At 39.0% G+C, this 19587-nt stretch overlaps 1 protein-coding gene across 2 annotated transcripts in view; it reads right to left on the reverse strand.

The window, feature by feature from the left end:
* UPF2 (UPF2 regulator of nonsense mediated mRNA decay) overlaps positions 1-19587 on the reverse strand; it is a 2519933-nt gene that overhangs the window by 904466 nt on the left and 1595880 nt on the right. For both annotated transcript variants that reach the window (XM_044088310.1, XM_044088311.1), the window contains exon 16: positions 15827-15978. In XM_044088310.1, coding sequence (XP_043944245.1) covers positions 15827-15978 — 152 coding nt within the window. The remainder of the gene's footprint in view (positions 1-15826; positions 15979-19587) is intronic.

Genomic DNA, 19587 nt, shown 5'->3' on the forward strand with positions numbered 1-19587 from the left:
TGTTTGTCACACGGGGCAGTGATAAATTTTGAAGGCCTCCTAGGGACTGGCTCTACAGAGTCAGGAGCTGCCCATGCAATAACCTGCATAAGGGGGTCGAAGGCGGAGACACCCAGGAGGTGGAGGGCCGAGATCCAAACGCCTCTAGGTATACTGACTCATCCTCAGAGGGATTGTTGGTGGGCCAGTTTCCCTCTGTTTCAGAAGTTCTAGGATGTCTGAGAAGGAGACATCCTCAGAGGGGATCTAGGGATCCCTCTGACTCATCAAAGTCAGTATCCAAGTGACAGACTCGGGGAGTCTACATGCTTCCTCTTACAAGTCCTCTTCCTAGGAGGATCTCCCGAAACATCAGGAGAATCCTCGGAAGAGAAATTCCCAATGGGGAAACCTGAGGCGGAGGATCTCTGGGTCCTGTAGCAAGAGAAGTGGCAGAGATGTCAACAGGTACTATAGAGGGAGGAGCTACGGGAACAGACTGCTGCCTGATACCAGTGGCCAGTACACTCTTCATCACCTCGAATGCTCCCCTCCCAGGCAGGTCCGAGAGAACCCGCTCAAGAGCTAGGAACTCCAAGGACCACCGAAAGGAAGCCTCCGAGGCAGATGTCGGAGCCGAGCTCACCAGGCCGAGGCTCCAAGGGGAAGAGCGGGCTCGGACAAGGGTCCGATGCCACTCACCCCTCGGAGGAGACCATGGAAGCCCGACCACCGAATCCCTCTAAGGAAGGTCTCAAGAGGAGATAAGAGTAGAGGCTGAAGGAACAGAAGGGGTATCCGTCCTCCAGCCGTAGCAGTAACCATTCGAAGACTCCAACTCCAAGCTCTGGGGTAGAGTTGAAGGAGGAACTGTAACGGGTGTGGACCCACAGTCGCCTGTTGAGACGGACTATGCAACATTTGGGCCAGTACCTGTGACTTAAGTAATCTACTGACCACTCTCTAGGTCATGATCTGACAACCTGGATGACCTTGAAGATCGATAGAAGAGGTGAAGCCGAGAGGAAGGAGACCTCGACCTCTTCCTGGAATGAGCCATCGGAGCCGATACTATAGATCCTGTCGGAGCCGACCTCGGAGCCGACAGGAAGGCTCCAGCCGAGCCGATACAGCCAGCCGACACCGATGCCACATGGGTGTCGGAACCGGTCACTACAGATTCGGCACCGATAGCCATCGGTGCGAAGGTAAGCCAGAATCGGCTCCAGCCGAGCCGATCTCGACTCGGCACGTAGTCGGCGAACGCAGGCTTAGACACAGAAGCCTGGTCCGTGGAAGAATTAACTGATTTAGAAAGAGCCGACTTAGCCGGAGAGCCCTCCAGAAGGCCCCAAGGATCAGTTTATTCGTCTTTCCTGCAGGACTCTCTGGCTGAAGGAATGACAAATAGCACAGGAGTCCTGCAGGTGAAGAGGGCCCAGACAATACAGGCAAGAAGTGTGACCGTCTGTCAGAGACATCTTCTGACAGCACGAGTCACACTTCTTAAAACCTGAGACCCTCTCCTTTGACATGGTGCTTTACACAACACACACACACACCAGTCAAAACTAACTTAAATAAAATACCAAAAGGTATTTCTATAAACAACACACACACCCTAACAGGGGGGGGATGGGATGGTTAAATTTGACTAAAATAAAATAGAAAAGACAGGGATTTTCTGTCACAAAAGGTAAAAAATTAACTAATAACCAATAACTAAGGGTTTTTTAAGAAAAAGGGGCTTAAATATTCAAAAAGAGAATCACTTACCAGGAGCTGGTAAAAGGAGGACCTCATGATCTGGGTACTTACCGCCTTGCATCATGGGATATGGGGCTGCCTCGAGCTGGTAAAAGTGACTCTCGAGCTTAGCGGATCGGCTCCGAACCCATCAAGCAAGAATGAAGGCGAGATTGACAACTTAACATTCTGATGATGCCTGGATTGTAAAAGGCGAAAGCGCCAAGTCTCTGGTGATTTTATCGTATTAAATTGACTGCTTCTTGTGCAAGAACACATTGGTTTACCTGTTTAATTTTAAACCTCAGATCTTGTTTGCTTGATGACATAAAACTAAATATATCTGAAAAATGTTAACAAAGGAAGCCAATCTCTGGACCTCTATACAAGACACAGTGGTGTCTTAATGTCATCTCATTCTTACAGAAGCCGATAATGATAAAGGTTGGAGGGTGGTCGGTAGGAAGTTGAGGAAGAATGAAAATGGACAACACAGACAGAATATTATGGTAAGTAGATAACTTCTTCATCTGATGATGTCAATTTTCATTAATTCCTCAACCACTGGGAAAGAGTCCCCTGCTAACTGATATCCTGGGTGGACTCTAAGGAAGGATGTTCCTGAGCACGGTTGCACCAAAGGCTGCTCTTCCCCTCGAGACCAGATCCAATTTGTAATAAGTAATAAAGGTATGAGGATTAGCCCAAGTAGCAGCTGCACATATATCGCCCATGCCATGGTTGGATAAAAATACTGACGAGGTTGCCACAGATCTCGTAGAATGAGTTCTTAACGGTTTTTGTAATGAAAAATCCAATTTACTATAGACAAATGCTATGCAGTTTGTAATCCACATTTGCCAATGTTATCTTTATAACATAATTGCCCAACTTATCTGCAACGGGAATAAATTGTTCAGATTTTCTAATATCTTTTGTTCTATGTAAGTAGAAACACAACTGTCTATAAACATCCAGAAAATGTAACATGTATTCACCTTTGTTTTCAAATTTTGGGAAGACAACAGGCAAGTTATCAGATTGACTGACGCTGAATTCTGACACCACCTTAGGAAGGAAGGGCTGGTTCTTAACATCACCCCATCCTTATGGGAAATCAAGGTGGCTTACAGGACAATGCATGAAGTTCTGAAATTCTCCAGGCAGATGTAATAGCCACTAGAAATAAGATCTTCCAGGTCAAAAATTTAAGACCACATTTTCCAGATGGTTCGAGAGGGAATGGATTAAGGCCTGCAAAACAAGGTTCAAATCCCAAAGAGGAGAAGGATATTTATTAAAAGTTGTCTAAGTAAAATAGTACCTCTTAGAAAGGCCTTGCCTATCTTTTTAGAAGCTTGGGAAGAATTGTCAACTCCAATATAAAAGTTAGAGACTGCTGCCAATTGAACTTTAATGGCAGTGGAGCCAGCTAGTTGCCAAGAACTCTAGTACAACTTGTATAGGAGCTGTAAAGGGGTTGATATGTTTTTGATGCATCCAACAAACAAACCTCTTCCACTAACTCTTCTAGATTTTCCTAACTGAAGCTTTTTCATAAGACAAAAGTATATGATGAACAGGGAATGACAGCATAGGTTGTCTGGCTATTAGCGGAAGTGGAGAAACCACGCGGTTAGTTTGAGGTTTGAGATATTGGGGTAAATCATGCCAGTCGGGTGAGACAGTAGGTCTGGAATAGGATCCAGAATCCAAGGTTGGCACAAAGATAAGGCCAAAGGGAGGGGAACCAAACCTGTTGAAATCAGTAAGCTTGACTTTGCTCTTTAACCTTGTAGCTTTCTGTAGGAGTTTGGTGATCAATGAGGTTGGTGGATAAGCACAGAGAAGACCAGAGGGCCAATCATGGAGCAGAGCATCCCTTGGTGATTCCCCCATTGGGGGGGATTAGGGCAAAGAAGCTGCTGCAGTTGTTTTGGGGAAACACAAAAAGATTGCAGCAAGGCTGGCCTCACTGACGGAAAATCACCTCTGTTACTTTTTTGTTGAGACTACTCATTAGGTAGAAGAACAGTCCTGCTCAATTTGTCTGCTAGCATGCTGGAGTTCCTCAGAATGTGCACTGCTATCCAAAAGCAGTTGGATAAGATCGACCATTGCTACACTCTGAGGGCTTCTCAACATAAGAGATAAGACCTAGTTTCTCCCTATTTGTTGTAACAAATTACTGACATATTGTCCATTTGGATCACAACTGTTCCCAGAGGTAGAGCATCCTGACAGGCTTGCAACGCTAAAAGCACTGCTCTATCTCCAGAATATTTATATGCAAATAAGCCTCTTTGGGGGACCAAGTGCCTTGCACTGTTTTCCCCAGGAAGCACCCCCCACCCCACCCAATCTGGGATGCGGCTGTGATCACTATGGCTTTGGGTTGAGGTAGAATGAATGGACAGCCTTGTAAAAGCTGGTCTGACCTTATCCACCACAAAAGGAACTTCGTGCATGTCTGTCTGATTGTTATTTTAAGTGACACCCTTTGATAAACATGGAAGCATCCAGTGAAGAATTCTCATATGATACCTTGCCAGAGAATTATGGCTGCTGAGATTGACTCCAAGTCTTAAATTAACCAGGCTGAAATTTTGGTGTTGTGAATAATTCTGGCTACCTGGAATCTTAAATGTTTGTACTCTATTTACGGTAAGTGAGGCTATCGCCGATACTGTAGATGAATGTGTTCCAATGAATTCCAATGTTTGAGATGAATGCAACTGAGATTTGCTGTGGTTTATTGTGATTCCCTGAAGGGAGCAAGTTTGGAGTAGCTGGCCTCTCACAACTGAGTAGATGTCTGGCCGGAGCAATAATGAGCCAGTCATCTAAATACGGAAACACCCGGAATATCTGCAGTCTTAAGTGAGCTGCCACCACTGCCATACATTTGAACACCCTGGGCGCTGTGGTATGACCAAAGGGTAGAGCTCTGAACTGGAAATGACGGCTCTCAGCCAGAAGCCCAAGACCCTTTTGGACAGTTTATTCATTTTTATGTGAAAGCATGCATCTTGAAGGTCTAATCGAGCATATCCAATCATCCTTGCCTAGAAACAGCAGGATGGCCTGAACCATGACCATCTAACACTTTTAGTGTTGAACTGATTTGTTCAAGTTGTTGAGATTCAGAATTATTCTCCTGTCCCCTGTTTTCTTTGGCATTAAAAAGAATCTTGAGTAAGTTCCAGATCCTTTCGGGTCTTGTGGGACTTCTTGGATGACATTTTTCTAGCAGCTTTTGTATTTCCAGTGCTGCCACTTTCCTCTGATTGGGTGGAACATCAGGAAACTTTTGTGATAGTGGAGGTGGAAGGGAAAAGGGAATTACATAACCTCTGGAAATAATCCTCTACGCCCAAGTGTCTTTTGTGATATTTAGCCAGGCTCTTTGTTGCAGGGATAAACGACCCCCAACTGCCTCCAGAAGGGACAATCGAGCCTCCTTTTCAAGAGTGCTGGTACGGCTTGTCCGAGAAAGTGTTTCTAGATTCCCCGATTTTGCGGACCACCTCTGCCATATGGGCGGTGTCTTCCATTAGCATCCCCCCTGTCTCTAGAGGAACAATTTCTATGTGGATCTTGGAAAGGACTCAGATTTTTTGAACTACAGTTTCCAGTCCCTTAGTGGTTCCTAGAAAAGTCCCGGGGGGGGGGGGCAGTCAAAAATGTACTCTTAAACCAGAGGGAGTCTTTGCTTCCTTCCCACACCTGGAAAGTGTGTCTTTCACTTTGGGGTCAATCGAGGAAGATCCATCAGGTGGAGCACTGACAAAAGAAAATTTGAAGGGCTCTGTAAAATCACACAAGCGCATCCAGGCATGTCTCTTTATTGAGATGCCTGAACCCACCACTCTTGAGGTACCCTCAGCAGCATGAGAGATAATCCTCATGGATGAACTTGAGATGGACTGAAGGGTTGCCAAATGCAAGGCTACCGAAGCTTGAATCTCTTCAGTAATGATCGCTGAAAGAGTATTTCACACTTTCTTAATCAAATCTCTTTGTAACCTTCTGAAATGTACAAGGTAATTCAATGACCTAAAAGCAAAGGTGGCTGAAGCACAGACAAGCCTTGTACTCTCTACTAAGGGGATGGAGAGTTCCTTCTTCGCGGCTGCCACCATGACTGTGGCATCTACTGGTACTCTCTTGTCCCAGTGTTACCTTCGTGTTGGGGTGCCAGAATTCGGTTTAGTCTCTTGGGGATAAATTCAGCCTATTCAAGTTCCTTCCACACCCACAGGCGGAGTTACCCGGGAGGTAGGCGGGCCAGAACCAAACACCTCCAGAAACAGATTCGCCTGGGGAGTGATTTTTGGAGAACCAACCACCCTGCTGCTTGAGGATGTTCAGAACATCTCCAAATGAAACATCTCCAGGTGGTGATCTGAGGGATCCTTCCTCTTCACTGAAATCTGTGTCTTCCGTGATAGATTCCGGAGAGGAATCTGTGTCCTTTTCCACTTTCTCTTCCAAGGTACTTCCTCGAGGGAATCTTCTGGGAAAGTGTCGGAAGAAAGGGTAATACCCTGCTGGGTAGCCTGGTGTGGTTGTAGTCCGAACTGGCTGAGATAAATTTATTACTTCCAAGTATAAAAGATAAAAGGTAATGCCCAAAGTAAAAATACAAACGAATGCAAAACACAATCCAGGTAAGCGCTTTTGTTTGGCTATCCCAAACTTTTTCAAAGTATCATCATTTCCTGTTAGTTAAATAATGAAGTTACAATGATGTAATACATTGTTACTTCCGATGAAATATTTAAAGAACACAATGCATGTTTTAATTATTTTAAAAATATATATATATAATCAGTTCGTAAACCTTCAAAACTTCGTCTAAGATATGCCCAACCTTTTAAAATAAAAAGCAAACAGTTCATGAATAAACAAGTAAAGTATAATAGACCAAAAATATGGTAAGTCATAATAAATCGGTGCGGAATACAAAACGCTAACATACTCAAACCACACTAGTTTACATGGTTTGGTGGTTGAAACTTATTACAAACACTTGTATTTTATCTTTGTCTTTCTGGTATGTAAAAATACCCCAATGTTTGTAAATAGAAAGTAAAAAAATTTTTTATCAGTATTCAAAACATACACAATCCAAGCAACTAATAAATAACAATGTGCGCAAGAACAAAAATGCAACATGCATTCTCAGCTGTGTAAAATCACCAACAATATATTAGATGCAAATCCTGTAAAGGTAGACTAGTAAGCAACCTTGAAAAGAATGGAAACTCAAGCTTACTTAATAAGCGATTGAAGGCAAAATGTTGTTACGACTACAACACAAGAAACAAACTATTAAAAATGTATATATGTATCGTATTTTTATGTTATGTGTGATCAAGTCTGTCAACTGTATTTTTTCATATCATATAATAATGTAAATATAAACTATAAAAAAAATATATAAGAAGGTGTACTTATAATAATCTATGTGTGTAAAAAATATATCAGTTAATATTAAAAAACGATTACTTAACCAAAAAAGATAATGCATAATTAAAGGATGTGCGTAAATTAAAGTGCAATGTGCATAATAATGATTTAGGACATAAAGATCTACATTAATTATGTAGGTAGATGAATCAATAAAAATGTATAGTTAAATGCGTATACTATTTAGGATATAAAAACTAAAATTTCATTGTTAATTATTGCTGTAAATAACTAAATATTTATGAATGAATTATGTATAAGTAATAAATGTATAAATTAATAAATAAATAAATAATTAATGATTGATATATAAAATATAGTATATAAATATATAAAAAACATATAGTATATAAAACCGAAGTGAAAATAGAGTAAGGGAAGTGAAGTGAATTATCTTTCTAAGGATTTTAGTCTTAAAATACTAGCAATTGAGGTGGCACTATTTAAACCTGGCCAATTATGTGCATTCAATTTAATTTGCCATTGTAATTCTATTTTTTCTAGAAACGATTGTCATGCCCCTCCCCTAGTATCCAAATTTAAAATATCCAGAACAATGAAGTTAAAAGAATGAGATGTATGTATATTGACATGTTTTGCTAAGGTGTTAGTTTCAATGCCGTCACGTATAGCTCGAATGTGTTCACCCATTCGGTCTTTCAATTTCCTTTCAGTTTATCCTACATAAAAGTTTGTGCAGGCAGAACATATAGCACAATATACAATTTTTTCACTATTACAGTTGAACTTCCCCTTTATTCTAATATTCACTCCATTAATTTTTACTAATGTAGTTTCCATCATGTAACAGCAATATTTACACCTGCCGCATTTGTGCATTTTCCCATATTTAATTGTTTGTGAAGTTTCTAAACACTTTAAGTTTTTTCCTTTTTTGTATACTATTGACGGAGTGTAATCAAAATGGTAATGTAATGGCAAATCGGCAGTTAATTGCCAATTTTTCATAAGAATCTCACGAATGAGGTGACTGTCAGTGTTGAAGGTAGTAATAAAACTCTTTGGAAAAACTTTCACATTAACATTTTCTTTATCATTTGTATCATTATTAGAAAGGTTTTCAAAACACGTGGTGTTCAAATGTGTTTTACATGCTGTCAGACTGAGTAATTCATCTGAACACGCATTTCTTGATGTTGGATCCATTACAACAGATGGTGTGTGGTTTATTAAAGGCTTAAAATAACAATTGTCGCGTTTTGTTATTACTTCATTCATAACATTATCTATCAGTTTTACAGGATACCCTCTACACTTAAACATATCACTTAAAAAAAGACATTCAGATATGAAGTCATCCCTATTACTGACCATTCTTGCTGCTCGAACAAACTGGCCTTTTAAAACAGCTTTCTTTTATAATATATTTTTTTTATTTTTTTTTATACTTTATATTTACATTATTATATAAGAAAAAATACGGTTGACAGACTTGATCACACATAACATATAAATACGATACATATATACATTTTTAATATTTTATGTTTCTTGTGTTGTAGTCGTAACAACATTTTGCCTTCAATCGCTTATTAAGTAAGCTTGAGTTTCCGTTCTTTTCAAGGTTGCTTACTAGTCTACCTTTACAGGATTTGCATCTAATATATTGTTGGTGATTTTACACAGCTGAGAATGCATGTTGCATTTTTGTTCTTGCGCACATTGTTATTTATTAGTTGCTTGATTGCCTATGTTTTGAATACTGATAAAAAAAATGTTTACTTTCTATTTACAAACATTGGGGTATTTTTACATACCAGAAAGACAAAGATAAAATACAAGTGTTTGTAATAGGTTTCAACCACCAAACCATATAAACTAGTGTGGTTTGAGTATGTTAGCGTTTTGTATTCCGCACCGATTTATTATGATTTACCATATTTTTGGTCTATTACACTTTACTTCTTTATTCATGAACTGTTTGCTTTTTATTTTAAAAGGTTGGGCATATCTTAGACGAAGTTTTGAAGGTTTACGAACTGATTATATATATATTTTTAAAATAAAAAATGCATTGTGTTCTTTAAATATTGCATAAGAAGTAACAATGTATTACATCATTGTAACTTCATTATTTAACTAACAGGAAATGACAATACTTTGTTTGAAAAAGTTTGGCATAGCCAAACGAAAGCGCTTACCTGGATTGTGTTTTGCATTCGTTTGTAATTTTACTTTGGGCATTACCTTTTACCTTTTATACTTGGAAGTAATAAATTTATCTCAGCCAGTTCGGACTACTTGTTTTTTGTTTATTGGTTTATCAGTGCTCTCATTGTCTTAGCCTGGTGTGGTTGGACTGTTTGTCCCTGTGGAGTCTAATGTTGAGGCTTTTGGTGCATATACAGATGAGACACTGAAGGAAGATATTGGGGGGGGGGGGACATCTGTCCTGCCAAAGGAGGGAAAGCTCTCTCCACTACGTCAAAGGCAGACCATCCTGGGCAAAAGGAAGCTGATGGAACTGAGAAGTCATGGTTTTGGCTCTGTCTGCCACAAAGGCAATCCACCTGAGGCAGAGGCCAGAGATGAGCTGCCCAGGGCCGAGGCTCTGTGGGGCATAGATAGCTCTGAAAATATTCAGGGTTGGCTTCAACATCTAGGATCCAATGGGGACGTTCTGGCTTTTAAAAGCCACTCAGCACTCAACTCATCAGAGCCAGGGCACTCAAAGAAATCTTCACATCCAAAGACACCAACATTCAAACTCGGATCCAAGGACTCCAAAACAAAGTGATGGATCGGAGAAGGAGCTGGCACTGGAGGGGTAGATGTGAATAAGGCTTCCTGACCTGACAGGGTTGGAGCTGGGAGAACCCCCCACCTATATCTGCAGTGAGAGAAATATCCTCATCATTCGGACTCCTGGAAGAAGGAGATGAAGCAACAGATGGTGACTTGCACCACAGACTCTCAAGGAAGGGTGACAGAACTCTAGAAGGAAATGGGTCTATAGCTGGGGAGTATCGAACCAGACAAAGAATCTTAGGAGCTAAAGTACTCTGATCCAAAGGTGTTTTAGGGGATGTAGTTGACATCTTGGAGCCAAATGGCTTCAGATACAATTCGGATTTTTTGAGAGAAGATGGAGTTAAATAACCTGACATTTTTGGGACTTGTTTGGAGTGTCCATGGTAGCTATTTTAGGGGGTGAGCTCCAGTTTTGGCTACTGAAAAAAGTTGGAAGTAGATGTTTTAATACAAATTTGTTTTGTCTGTCCCCTATAGCTCGCAGACTAAAACTCTGACATATTTCGCACTGTACATTAAAGTGTTCAGGGGCTCAAGCAGTCGATGCAAAGGTCATGATCGTCAAATAAGGCAGCTTATGGTTGCATTTTTTTACACTTTTTAAATCTTTTCAGACATCTTTAACTAATGATGATAGAGATTTTTTTAAAGGGTAAGGAGGAAGAAAAAGGCATTAACCAAGCACCAACAATGGTACCAAAGAATACACAAACATGTAAAAAGGAAAGCTAGACAAAAAAGAAAAAGGCTTTAAGGCTTACAGAAAAATACCAGCAATGGTACAAAAGAATACACAAGCATATGTATTTAAAGAGGGAATTTGGAAGGAAAGTATTAAGGAAAACTAATTCACTTACTTTTTAATATGCCCAAGAGCAAAGCTGACCACATCTATATGCAAAAGCGGCAAACAAGAGGTATGTTAGTGGTTGGTGCATTATGGATGGGAGAAGCTTGAGAGTTTCAGTCGGCCACAAGCTATAGTAACAGCCGAGTTGGATCCAAGGTTCAGATCCAAACCCAATGGTTGGGGAATGAATGAAAACAGACAACAAAAGATCAATATAGTCTCTTATCACACATGTCCAAAGATGCAGGGATAATAACCAAGGGATTCCTCAGCTTTGCTCCCCAGCTACTCCAGCAGGAGTGCTAGAAGAGGAGACAGAGGCCTGAGGCCAGACCTAGCTGTTTCTCAAAAAACAAAGTGAGTCACCAAATGAAACAGCTGGAGAAGACTTGACTGCATAGTGGACCCCTGCCTTTGGCTGCTTCACAGCCAATTATTTATTTTTTAATTTAAATTTGTTGACTAGGACACTTTGGACAGTTTAGATGTTCAGACAAGGATGTGCCAGTGAACTCAAGGTTCTCATAATCAACACAGTCTCAGCAGTGTGAGGGAGTATTATGACCCCAGTACTTGGCATGAGCTCAGGCATGGCTGAATGTGTTAAAGACCTGAACCAGATCTTTAGCGACTAAGAACGAGCATTCAGTCATACGTCAGTTAAAACCAATGTTCTCTGGAAGAAGCCTGTGCTGGACCTGCCAGAAACCTCAGAATGAACTCTCTAAAGGTGTGCTCCATACAAGATATTCAAAGCTCACATCAGAAGTCAAGCATTTTTTTTTATGTTCAGGCTCTAAACCATGAGCATTAGTGCAGGACAACTTTCTGAGCATTCCTTGGCCCAGGACAAGCTAGCTGGTATGGTCCTGGGGGATGGTCCAAGAAGGACAATCCTCAGTAACAAGTACCACCAATTCACAATAGAGGACTCAACAGAGTATTCCCTGACATTAGACAAGTTGCCAATAGGGTCCTGCTAATAATCTAGTGATAGGCAGTGCAACAACCTACGGAAACACTACCCAAGGTGTCAGCTGACACCAAACCGCCCAATTACTTCATCCTCAGATAAAAGTGAGGAATGGTTTTGGCCCTGGGTTCTCACTAATTCAGGTTGAGCTCAACACCTGTAGGGTCTAGGTGGCTTGCTGATCATCACACGAAACTGAAGGGCCTAGACAAGATTTCTGCTTTTACTCTGATGCTATACACCATGCCTCAAGTGAATTTTTTTTTTTTTTGGAGGCAAAGCACACCAACAATTTTTCCCTCCTTACTTGAGTAGCCAGGATAACTAGGTTAGCATCTGCTTATGTAGCTGTCAAACTTTATTCAGATTTTGTACAAAGAAAAGTGCCAAATCCTGACTGTGGGAGAAGAAATATCACACCAAAAATCCATCAGAGAGAGACCTTGACAATGTGGACATCCTAAACTTGTGAAATGCAGACAAACAGCACAAGACCATTACTCACTCAACTTAAACAAGAATTATGTTGATAAAACCTATATTTCCTTTACCATTAGCATGAAGCTTTCTCATTCTGTTTAGCTATCTAGGTGAAGTTCACCAAGCACAGCTACCTATTTTCAATGCTGCCCAGCAATACCTGAGAAATTAGATGTGCTCAGAATTCACAAAGCACTGACACCAAAATCTGTCAAAATCAAATCCAGTTCCATCTGTTGGACTTGGGAAGCTCATCTACTTAAACCTCTGAGATGAAGTACTAGTTTCTATTATGCACAGGTCCTGCTGTAAGGACCACAAAAAGATGAAAAGTCAGCATCTATGAAACTACAATAATGCTACATAAATGTTCCATGACAGACAGTGATAAACTCCAACTTCAGCCATATGTTAACCACTTACTGGTGCAGGAGGAGAGACACTCAGTCAGCAAGAGTTGAGTGGCCATTGCTGATTCACCTATCTGGGGGTTGAAACAACTGCAATACTGACATGTTGGCTGTAACCAGGGAGCAGAATGCAACAAATGGACCACTGATGTGTTCTTGGTTTGTTAAGCAGTCTCATGCTATCCAAAAAACGATGCAATAGGTGAAACAATGAAGCCACAGAGGAGGATCAGGCGAGAAATTTTAATAATTTTAAAACAGCATCCGCTTCCAACACAAATCTGCACATATAAACGTTTCAAGTTACGTTTTTGTTTGTATGTTACTTCATCAGATGTGGGCTCACTGTAAATCAACAGACTTATAAATCAAACCCCTGCTGACATCATTTAATTAAGTGACCGATAAAAAACATTAAAACCCCTTTCAAATGTTACAGGAAACATTCACTTAAAAAGTTCATTAAAAAATGTATGTAAATCCCAATAAAATATTAAATATTTACATATGTATACATTATACAAAATACTAAAACTAAAAAACCTTATTATTTTTCAAAACTTATTCACATATATTAAAAAATGACAGGTTCCTATTTCAATGAATTTTTTCATGAGTCCGACCATTTCTTAGTTATTGACTCCATCTACTGGGTAATGTGATGAATTGCACTTGAATATCATTTAAAAATAGCATTTAAAAAATGAACATTTAAAAAATAAAATAAAACCACATATTCCTTAAAATACCCATGTTAGGTAGTGTAATACTATAAACATATTACCCACATTTTAAATCAAAGGATTTTAAATTATTTATAACAAAATTAAAATACAATTGCAGAATATTGAATATAAAATATGTGTGCAAACAATATTATATAGAAAAATTAATTAAAATATTGATTGCGACTATAGGGGCCGAGGGAGGAAAAATAATGAAATTTTCTATAAAATCTCATAATTTAGCTGCTCTTAATTTAAGAACCGGGGCAATAGAAATATATTCATTCAAACCTGGCCATTTATTTGCCTGCAATGTTATTTGCCACCAAAGTTTTCTGTACTCAATCTTTTCCTCCCATAGGCCACCTCGCCCATCAATATTTACTTTTTCAATTACATAGAAAAGGAAATTATCCTTGGGACACTGTTGTTTATGTCTGAATAATGCTAAACTTATTGCTTTTTAATACTGTGTTTCTGTTTAATAAGGAGACACTGTCTCTGTTCATAATGTATGCACATTGTGCACACCTACCACACTTGTAAGTTCCATGCCTGTTTTTACTAAACCCCTTTCTTCCTTCATAATCACATTCTAAAAGGTTTTTCAGACAACTAGCATTTTTATACACCACTTTCAGCTGCTCTTTAGATATCATATCTAAGTCTGTAAGAGCTAAAAACCTATTCCATTCTCTTTTTAGGATATCTCTAACACCTCTAGAACTGGCATTGTACTCCAATACTAAAGCTCTATCAAACTTTTCATCTTTTGTCTCCTTGGGTGCAGCTGCTGAAACACTATCAACCCCGAGGATGGGATAGAACTTTCCTTTTCTTCCTTCCATTACCTCTTTTTCAACCAAATGGAGTAATTTCTGTTCATAAACATCCCCTTCAATAATTTACTCTCTTTGTTGAAGTCTTCTCCATTAGAGGTCATCCTACTGGATCTAATATATTGCCCATTTACTATATTTCTTTTGAAGTGTATAGGATGTGAACTATTGTAGTGTAGATTAGAATTGCAGTAAGTACTTTTCCTATAAACTTTTGAATTAAATCCTTCATTTTTCTTATAGACTTCAATATCCAAGTACTCTAATCTATCACTAGTAAATTTATAAGTGAATTTTAAAAAACTTGTAGTATTGTTTAAATAATTCATAAAGGTCAAGGCTTCTTCTGCTGTTGCCAACCATAAAATGCATATGTCATCCAGGAATCTTTTATACATATTCCAACAGTGACTGTAAACTGAATCTATAACGAATTTCTCCTCCCAATGTGCTAAAACAAAGTTCGCATAAGATGGTGCACATATTGCCCCCATTGCCACCCCTTTTATTTGATGAAAGAATTCTCCTTTATAATAGATATGGTTATACTTTAATACCATATCTAATAATTGTAAAATTAGTATACATTCATTGTGTGTCAGAGTATTATCTTTGTAAATAATTTCTTCCAAAAAGCTCAAACCCTCATCTTCAGGAATACTGGAAAATAAATCCACGACATCTATGGTAGTAGCTTTATTTTATTTTTTAAACGCTATTTTTAAATGATATTCTTCAAGTGCAATTCATCACACTGTCCAGTAGATGGAGTCAATAAATGAGAAATGGTCAGACACGTGAAAAATTCATTGAAATAGGAAACTGTCATTTTTAATATATGTGAGTAAGTTTTGAAAAATATTTTTTTTTTTTTTTAGAGTTTTAGTATTTTGTATAATGTATATATATATATATGTAAATATTTAACATTTTATTGGGATTTACATATATTTTTTAATGAACATTTTAATGAACTTTTTCAGTTAATGTTTCCTGTAACATTTGAAGGGGTTTTAATGTTTTTTATTGGTCAATTAATTAAATGATGTCAGCAGGGGTTTGATTTATAAGTCTGTTGATTTACAATGAGTCCACATCTGATGAAGTAACATACAAACGAAAACGTAAGTTGGAACGTTTATATGTGCTGATTTGTGTTGGAAGCGGATGCTGTTTTAAAATTATTATTAAAATTTCTCGCCTGATCCTCCTCTGTGGCTTTATTGTTTTACCTATTGCATCGTTTTTTGGATTACTAGTTACATTTGTGCTTTTTGGTGATTTTCATTGGTTTTTAGTCTCATGCTATGGCTACAATCAGTATGTGAAAGTAAGCATGGATGTGCCCTTAAGCCAGCTATGCAGACCTTACTTCAGCTGCACTGATGGCAAGTCAGCAAGGAAAGGGACTGGGAACTAAACTCCGTAATCAGGAGAGATGACTGCCTCTCCACTGGCTAACTCTTGCCCTCACTGCTATCTGAACAACTGGAAGGTGGGGAGAATCACTCTGTGAAGGGGGCTGATAGTTGTAGCTATGAGGCCAGAAAAAAAAAAAGATATAGAAAAAGTTACCTCACCTCATCTTCAGGATCATTCATCTCACTTTCATTCCCAGACTGTTCCTCTGTTTCTGCTCCACCCTCCTCTTCATCTTCATCCTCATCATCATCCATGTTTTCTCCTTCTGCAATGCTGCTGTCAATTTTAGAGTCTTTATCATTAGATAAACCTGTTTAAAAGGAAAACTGCATTTAAGGTACATACTAATAATTTTCAGTTGGGAACAACTTACGGATTTACTGTTCAATATATGTAGTTTTTAATCTTTTTGTAACATCTGTGAATACCCCCACCTTTATATTTCCAATTACATTAAAACAGCTTATAACATGAACAAACAGGAAGCAGATGCCCTGATGGTCACCACACATTTCTACATTAAGGATGCCTGCCTGTGTGCTTTAGCAACTTCTTATACTTGGCTAAATTGTGAAAAAGAAAATAGCCAAGCATTGGCATTTAGCTTACATATTCACTTGTACAATTTAGTCTTCCAAAAACAGCAACACGCCAAAATAAGTCATCAATTTGGATTAAAAATCCTTCATTAGTCATCAATGAGTGACAGCACAAATTACAACAAAGTACAGCTAGGTGAGGTACTCACCTCAAACGATATACAAGTCCACATAACCCTTCACTACAACTTTCTATCATACAAGTTGTAACACTAATAAGGGACATGTTCTTTGTCAACATTTTTGGTTAACAGATCCTTCCTCCAGACTGGATGGTAACAATGCTACTCAGTGCTAAAGAGGATGTGTTATCAAGATTTAAGGTCTAGAATGATAGTTCAAAACACCTAGCAGTCAAAATGAAATTTAGAAAACACACAAACAGCCAGCAATTCACCAGTATCTTACTTTCTTTAATTCCAGCGATCTGGTACCTCGGCAATTCGCCTTCAAGGATCACAATTAATTGAGTACAAACATCACATTTATATACATACTCAATAAGACAATTAAGTCTCCTAATTAATTAATTGAACAATGAAAACATTTTTTAAAGTGACCATAAACTTATTATAAATATTAAATAAATATACAAGTGTATACAAAATATAAATAATTCATTAACTGCCTAATTCCTGATTCATGCCGTTAGGCTTTAAAGTATGAAACTTGAAAAAAATTCTAGTTTCAAGCTCCAGTAATTTTACTACAATGTCATCTCCTCTCTGAAGGAAGGGCTTTCCCAATAAACTGGATATTAAACTACTGGAAGAGCCACTATGTTTCTCTTGGAAATGCTTAGCAACAGGACTAACCAAATTTTTGTTTCTAATGTCTTTTAAATGCTCTAAAATCCGTACCCTTACCATTCTTTTTGTTTGTCCTATATACCACATATTTTTGCATGAGTAGCCCAATATATAGACCACCCCTGTCGATTTACAACTAAAATAATGTTTAGAAATTAAATTTACATCATTAATAACACTCAGGTTCCAGACCTTATCACAAATATTACAAGAACCGCAGGGATAGGTATCTAATTTTGAAATTATAATGTTGTCTTTCCTTTCTATTAAATTATTTAACAGTTCCTTGAGATTTTTTCCTCTTTTGTATGAAAATATAATATGTTTAGGGAATAAATGACCAATTGACTCATCATTACTGACAAGATACCAGTATTTTCTAACCAATTACACCAGTTTTTCAGAAAAAGCAGTGAACTTGGTTACATAAAAAAGCTTTTCAACATCTTTGTTCTGTTCCATAGTGAAATCTTCACGTCTTGATTCAAAATTTATGACGTCTGCTTTTTTACCAAGTAATTTATCCCTGCATACTAATAACTGTGTTTTATTATAACCTCTTTCACCTAACCTCAACACAACTTTGTTCAATTCATTAGCTTTTTCACTTGCATTACTAGTGTGGTCAGAAATTCTCTTAAATTCACCATAGGGTAATGCCTTTAATAGATGATCAGGATGCATGCTAGTCGCATGCAAAAACATATTAACTGAAGTAGATTTCCTAAAAGGCCTAAATCCTATATTTTCCCCATTCTCAAATAGTGACAGATCTAAAAAATTAATCTGTGTTCTATTTAACTCATAAGAAAAGGAAAGATTGTGTCCATTACTGTTTAAGACCTCAAAAAATTCAATTATGTCTCCCTTACAGATAAAAATAAGATCTATAGGTTCATAGGTTCATACTAGGCTATCTGCCCTAGGGCATTTATAAGCCTAGCCAGAATGTGTTTGGCTTTCGCCACCCATTTTAAATTTATTTTGCTATGCCCTTTTTCGAGGTTAGTATACTGTGCCTCTGTCTAACAGTGACACAGAAGTGATACCCGGGGTAAACCTACGATCTCCCATCCACTCATCAAGATTCCTCTTGAAGAGAGTCAATGAGGGACTCTGCCTAACCTGGACTGGGATTTTATTCCAGAGTGAAGGGAGCCTCTGGGTTATGAATCTGTCCCTCCGGCATGTCCTATTTATTTCAGTGCTGAGGTTCAAGTCTCTCGAGCGTAGCTCGATGGGATTTGGATTTTCTGAGGTGCAGCATGTCCATTAATTCCGGGTTGGACATGGCTTTATACGTCAGGGACAGATCGCCTCTGAACAGGCGGTATGCCACTGAGTAGAGCTGGAGTTTCTTTAACCAGGCAGCATATGGCATCTGTTTGAGCCCTTTGATCCTCTTGGTGAGGTACTTTTGGGGTCTTTCCAGTTGCTGCAGGTGTCTGGTAAGGTACATCCCAAAAGGGGCATTGTACTCAATTATGGGCCTGATGAGGGATGAGTAAAGAGGCACGATGACCTCCCCTGATCTAGATGTGAATCCCTTCATGATTAGGTGGGCTATATAAAATGTTTTTCTAACCACTTTGGCCACGTGGTTGTCAAATGAGAGATTGCTATCAACTTGGGTCCCCAGGTCCCTAATTACTTCTTCTGTACTTAATGGATTACCACCTATGTGGTAATTTGTGGCACTTTATTTTGCCAAAGGGATGACTATACACTTTTGGCATTTAGCTTGAGGCCAGGGCTCTGGCACCAGTTGTCTGTTTCTATGAGGCCCTTTTGGAGGATGCTTGTGTCGGCTGGAGAGTCGATTATGGCGCCCAGTTTGCAGTCATCTGCGAACTTGGTCAGCCACAGTCCTTCCGTGTTGGCCTGTAGAAATATATACTGAACAAGAGAGGTCCCAGGACTGAGCCTTGTGGGACACCACTTGTAACTGGTTTGGAGTCTGACATGGCTTCAGCAATTCTAACCATGTGGGTTCTGTCCTTGAGCCAGTTTGCAATCCATCTAGTGACATAGGGGTTTATATTTAAGCTGGTGAGCTTATCTATAATGCCCGAGTGGGGTATTGTATCGAAGGCTTTTGCGAGGTCCAGGTAGGCTGTGTGGACCACCTTCCCCTCGTCAATGGCCTTGGTGACTGTTTCAAAGAAATCAACCAGGTTTAAGAGGCAGGATCTGCCCTTAACAAAGCCAAACTGGGTAGGATCCAGTGTCTTTAGGTCCCCAATATCTTTATTTATGAGGTCCATGATGATCCTTTCCATAGCTTTGCAGACCAAGCTAGTCAGGCTTATGGGGTGATAGTTTCCAGGATCCGTTGAGGCACCACCTTTATGGAGAGGGACCACTGTTGCTGTACGCCACTCTTTGGGCACATATCCTGTAGTAAGGCTGAGATTGAACAGTAGTTTTATGTTTGGGTTTAGCTCTTCTTGGAGTTCATGTAGGACGCAGCCCGGGACGCCGTCTGGTCCCATTGATGCTGTATTTTTTGCT

Source organism: Protopterus annectens, chromosome 11.part0 (genome assembly GCF_019279795.1).
Source record: "Protopterus annectens isolate FY-2018-M chromosome 11.part0, PAN1.0, whole genome shotgun sequence".
Taxonomy (NCBI): domain Eukaryota; kingdom Metazoa; phylum Chordata; order Ceratodontiformes; family Protopteridae; genus Protopterus; species Protopterus annectens.